The sequence below is a fragment of the Myotis brandtii genome, unplaced genomic scaffold, assembly GCF_000412655.1.
Source record: "Myotis brandtii unplaced genomic scaffold, ASM41265v1 scaffold2239, whole genome shotgun sequence".
NCBI lineage: Eukaryota > Metazoa > Chordata > Mammalia > Chiroptera > Vespertilionidae > Myotis > Myotis brandtii.
The window spans coordinates 33,458-38,791 of record NW_005358397.1 but is presented as its reverse complement, the minus strand read 5'-3'; the positions used below and the strand labels follow the sequence as shown (position 1 = coordinate 38,791).

General features: G+C 50.9%; 1 protein-coding gene across 1 annotated transcript in view; it reads right to left on the bottom strand.

The window, feature by feature from the left end:
• Positions 1 to 5,329, bottom strand: part of LOC102245815 (hyaluronan synthase 1) — a gene marked incomplete at its 5' end in the record, with an annotated part of 7,247 nt that extends 1,918 nt beyond the window's left edge. The window contains 4 exons of the mRNA XM_005866158.1: positions 5 to 191; positions 2,434 to 2,566; positions 3,185 to 3,410; positions 5,246 to 5,329. Of these exons, the coding sequence (XP_005866220.1) occupies positions 5 to 191; positions 2,434 to 2,566; positions 3,185 to 3,410; positions 5,246 to 5,329 (630 nt within the window). The remainder of the gene's footprint in view (positions 1 to 4; positions 192 to 2,433; positions 2,567 to 3,184; positions 3,411 to 5,245) is intronic.
• Between the last annotated feature and the right edge of the window lie 5 nt (positions 5,330 to 5,334).

Sequence of the window (5,334 nt, the reverse complement as noted above, 5' to 3'; positions counted from 1 at the left end):
TGGCCGCCACGAAGAAGGGGAAGAGGCCCGAGACCACCGCCTCGTAGGTCATCCATGCGTGGTGCCGGTGCCACCACAGCGCGTTGTACAGCCACTCGCGGAAGTAGGACTTGGACCAGCGCGTCTGCTGGCTGAGCCAGCGCAGGAAGGAGGCGGGCGTCTCCGAGTAGCAGCGGGAGCGGGAGGTGTACCTGCGCGGGGAGAGACGTGGGCATCAGCGCGGCTCTCCTTGGGGGCAGGAATCCCCAGCCAGAAATGGCCACGAACCATGACCCCCTGAGCAAGCTTTCTGAACCTCTCTGAGCCTCCGTGTTATCATATTTATTTTTAAAATATATTTTTACAGATTTCAGAGAAGGGAGAGGGAGACAGAAATGTCAATAATGAGAAAGAATCATTGACCGACTGCCTCATGCACGCCCCCTACTGGGGACCAAGCCTGCAGCCTAGGCATGTGCCCTGCCCTGGAATCCAACCGTGACCTCCTGGTTCATAGGTGTACGCTCAACCACTGAGCCACGCCAGCTGGGCAGTGTTACCATATTTTAAAAGGGGTTAGTAATGGTTTGTACCTAGTCCTAGCTGGTTTGGTTCAGTGGATAGACTCGAGCATCAGCCTGTGACCTGAAGGTTCCTGGGTTCAATTCCAGTCAAGGGCACACACCCAGGTTGTGAGCTTGATCCCCAGTAGGGGGCGTGCAGGAGGCAGCCAATCAATGCTTCTCTCTCATCATTGATGTTTCTATCTCTCGCTCCCTCTCCTTTTCTGAAATTAATAAAAATATTTTTTAAAGCTGTTTTAAAAAATATAATGGTTTCTACCTAGTTGTGAGGATTCAATGCCAAGTGCTAGGGACCAGAATATAGACTACTTGCTCAATACATGTTATCTACTCAGTACTACTGTTTTTACAGTGACTAATAGTATTATTGCCATTACTAATATCATTACGGTTACTAACACTATTACTAATACTGTCACTAATCTATTACGAATACTCTGGCGCTGACTGTTATTGGCGGGCCCCATGGTGAGGAACAAGCCAGGCATGGTTCCTCCCCAGGATAGGCCACGTGTTAGGGCCTCTCCAGGGAACCATCAACCTCCCTTCCTGTGGCCGAGGCAGACATCACTAATCAATCCCTGCGGCTTCCAGCCACACCCACACAAGGCTGGAGTCCCTTGCATGGCACGTCATCAGGTGGCCGCCAGCAGTCAGTTTGCTAGGAGGGGGTCAGGCTATTCTGTCCCCACGGCATTACCTAACAGTGTCCCGTCTCCTTCCCCCGTGTCACTTGGCATCCTCAGTGGCCTCCCTGCTGACCCCCTTGCCCCTTGCAGTCTGTATTTAAAACAGCGGCCAGAGCGATCCTGTTGCAACATGTCGCCCATCTGCTGAACACCCTCCCTCATTTTAGGCCGAAGCTCTTACCCTGCCCACAGCCTTTCATGAGTGGACTCCCTGTGCACTCTGTCCTCTCCTGCACTCTCCCTTGCACCATTTTCAGCCTCCATCTCTCTCTCACCTCTGGCACCATATTTAGCATTTCATTCCCTCCCCTTAACCTTCCTATCTCTCTTCCTGGCCATAGCATGTACCATTATCTGCCATACTATATGTTCTATACTTTTCTTACTGTTATCTGTCTGCCTGCCCAGTCAGCGTAAGCATGCATTGTGTCTCTTTCATTAACTGCTACATCCCCAGACTCAAAACATTGTAGGCACTTAATGTCTGTTGAGCGAGTGAATGCCTGGGTTTGGTTTACCCCGAGTTCTTTCTGGCCCTTCCCCTGGGTCTAGCTTTGTAGAATTGCTACATCCCCAGACTCAAAACATTGTAGGCACTTAACGTCTGTTGAGCGAGTGAATGCCTGGGTTTGGTTTTACCCCGAGTTCTTTCGGGCCCTTCCCCTGGGTCTAGCTTTATAGAAATCACTTTCCCCTGAACTGCTCTAGCCCATACTCCCCCAAGTCTCATGGAGTTACATCTCTTCTTCCTGAAGCGCGTGCTAGTGTAGACGCTCTCCAGCTCTGTTACTTAGTTCTGCTCGCTTGCTCTCTATCTATGCATCTCTTTCCCTTCCTAACTCACTCAGAGTAACTGTGCTGCCATGGTAACCTGTGCTCTCCGGGGACAGCGCCATCTCACCCATCTCCTATTGTATCCTGTAGGCAGGACTCCCCACCCCCACCTGGCCTCACTTGGTAGAGTCCATAGAGTCTCATGGTTCAGTGCAAACGCTACCTCTGCCCCTGATGGGCTCTTCTTCTCTCCCCTAATGTCTCACTTGGAAGAGCCCGTTGTCCTGCAAGTGACTCTGGGTTTGGGGAATTACACACACACACACACACACACACACACACACACACACACACACGATACTCTTTGGCCTCCACGCCCACTCAACCACCTGGTCCCCTCGGCTTACTTGGTGGCGTAGCCCATGCTGAGCATGCGGTTGGTGAGGTGCCGGTCATCCCCAAAAGTGCAGTGGGTGCCCAGGAACTTCTGGTTGTACCAGGCCTCAAGAAACTGCTGCAGGAGGTGGTTCCTGTATAGGCCTAGGTGGGTGGGAGGAGGGGCGGGGGCGGGGGTTACAGAGCGTCAGCCTCTGCTGTCGCCAACATCATCCCCATCCCCACTCTTATCTCGAACCCCAACTCGTCTCTAATTTCAACCCCATCCTTAACCACTTCAATCCCATTCTCAGCCCTATCACCAACCACAACTCCAGCCCCAATCCTGTTCTCAACCCCAAATCCTTCCTCGATCCCACACCCATCTCAAACTTCCCCCAATCCTGTCCCTGACCCATACCCACTCTGACAGCACCCCAGACCCTTCCTCAATCCCAAATCTATTCTCCACCCCTCCCCTACTCATCCTCATTCAACCCATCTCCAACCCCCACCTGGCCCAACCCTGACCTTGACTCCAAACCCATTTCATCCCCTTCCCCAAAACCCTCCCCCAGCCCAGTGCTCATCCGCACCCTTTCTTCAACCCATTCCCAACACCAAACACCATCCCCACCTCCAACGCCCTATCTTATCCCTCTCCCCAATTCCTGTCCAAGCCCCATCTTTGACCACAATCTTAATTACACCCTCAACCCTTCCTGGCACCCCTTCTCCCTCTCACCCCCATCCAGAGCCCTCCCAAGCCCAGCCCCTGCTCACCTAGGGGACCACTGATGCAGGACACACAGTGGAAGTAGCTCTGACAGGCACGCTCCACGTTGAAGGCCACCCAGTACCGCAGGCTGCTTAAGAAGCTGACCCAGGAGTCCAGAGGGTTGAGGATCCGCACGTCCCCCCCAACAGCCCCCACCCGGGGGTCATCGTCCAGCACCCGCACCAACTCCAGCAGGGCCATAGGGTCCAGCCTCGTGTCTGAGTCGCAGACCTGTAGGGAGAAGGGGCCAGGATCAGGCTAGATCCCTGAATGGAGCTGGTGCTTGAGGGGAGGGCACCTAGGGGTGGGGAGCAGCTGGGACACTCTGCAGCCAATCCTATATAATAAAAGGCTAATATGCAAATTGTCCCCTCGACCAGGAGTTCGACCAGGGGGCAGGGCCAGTGGGCCAACCACCCATATCCCCTCCCTCCCCCTGGCTGGCCCGGGCTGATGGGCCCCAATTGGAACAGGCCAGCGGACCCCACCCGTGCATGAATTCGTGCACCAGGCCTCTAGTTTGAACACAACCTTGAATTCTTACTGATTTTCAATGTCTAATCACATTTTAAGATTATCAGGACCCTCCCAAGACCCACGCTGTTGTATAATAAATACCCTCTCTGGTGTTTGGGCTGGACCTGTATAACTTTCTTCTAACAGACTATGGCAAAAGTGATTGGATGTAACTCCCATGATTATATAACCTTTTATGGAAATGGTGAAGGGGTTTTGCAATGTAATTAAGGTTCCTAATCTCTTAACTGTTAATTAATCAAAGGTAAATTATCCAGGGTGGGCCTGACCTAGTCAGGTGAGCCCCATACAAGAGGGGCAAGCAGTTCGAGACTTTCTGTTGCTAGTCTGGGAGAGGCAGGCTACCATGAGTTTTATGACGGTGGAAAAAAAAATCTGCCAACAAATACGTGAGCTTGGAAGAGGCTGCTGAGCCTCAGATAAGACCCATGCTTGCAGCCTGATGGTACCCTGAACAGAGGACCCAGCTGAGCTTTGCCCAGACTCCTGAGCCATGGAAACTAGGAGATAATAAATGTGTTTTGTTTCAAGCTGAACAAGGTATCGTCATTCGTTATGCAGTAACAGAGAACGAATGCCATGCATTGGTGAATGAATCGCTACATTGAACGAATGAGTGAATGATTAAGTGAACAAATGACTCTGACTCTCTAGATGGAATAGATAGGTAAATGGATGGAAAAAATGAACAAGAGAATCTCAACACTGAAGGAAGAGAATGGAGGGATCTCTAAATTTAGTAAATAGCCCTAACCAGTTTGGCTCAGTGGATAGAGCATCGGCCTGCGGACTGAAGGGTCCCAGGTTCGATTCCGGTCAAGGGCATGTACCTTGTTTGTGGGCACATCCCCAGTGAGGATTGTGCAGGAGGCAACCGACCGATGTTTCTAACTCTCTATCTATCTCCCTTCCTCTCTGTAAAAAAACAATAAAATATATTTTTTAAAAAATAAATAAACAATAAATTCAATAAATAATTCTCCGGCAGGTGCATCTCAGTGGTTGAGTGTGGACCCATGGAACCAAATTTCCGGTCAGGGCACATACCCTGGTTTCAGGTTGATCCCCAGTAGGGGGCGTGCAGGAGTCAGCCAATCAGATGTCTCTCTCTCTCTCACCCATGTTTCTCTCCATCCCTCTCCCTTCCTTTCTCTCTAAAATCAATAAAAACAAAATGAAACAAACAAATAAATAAATTTACTGAATAATTAGTTGGATAGATGGATGCTTGAATGTGAATGCACGAAGAAAATAAGTTCTACATTGGATGAAGAAAGGAATGAATCTCTACATTGGATGGATGAATAAATAAAGGAATGTGTAATCTCTCATTGGATGGATGGATGGATGGATGGACGGATGGACGGACGGATGGATGAATAAGTCAAGGAAAGAATTTCCATACCGAATGGATGAATGAATAAAGAAAAGGAAAGAAGAGATTAATTGCAATCGGCCCTGAACGAAGACCTCGGGGAAGTGGGATTCGGGTGTCAGGGCCACGGGGGGTGGGGGCGCCTTCCACTCACCTGCACGTAGTCCACGGAGTCGCCCAGCGCCTTGAAGGCGGTGTACATGACCTCGCGCTTGCCGCCCCAGCGCTGCGCCACGCACACGC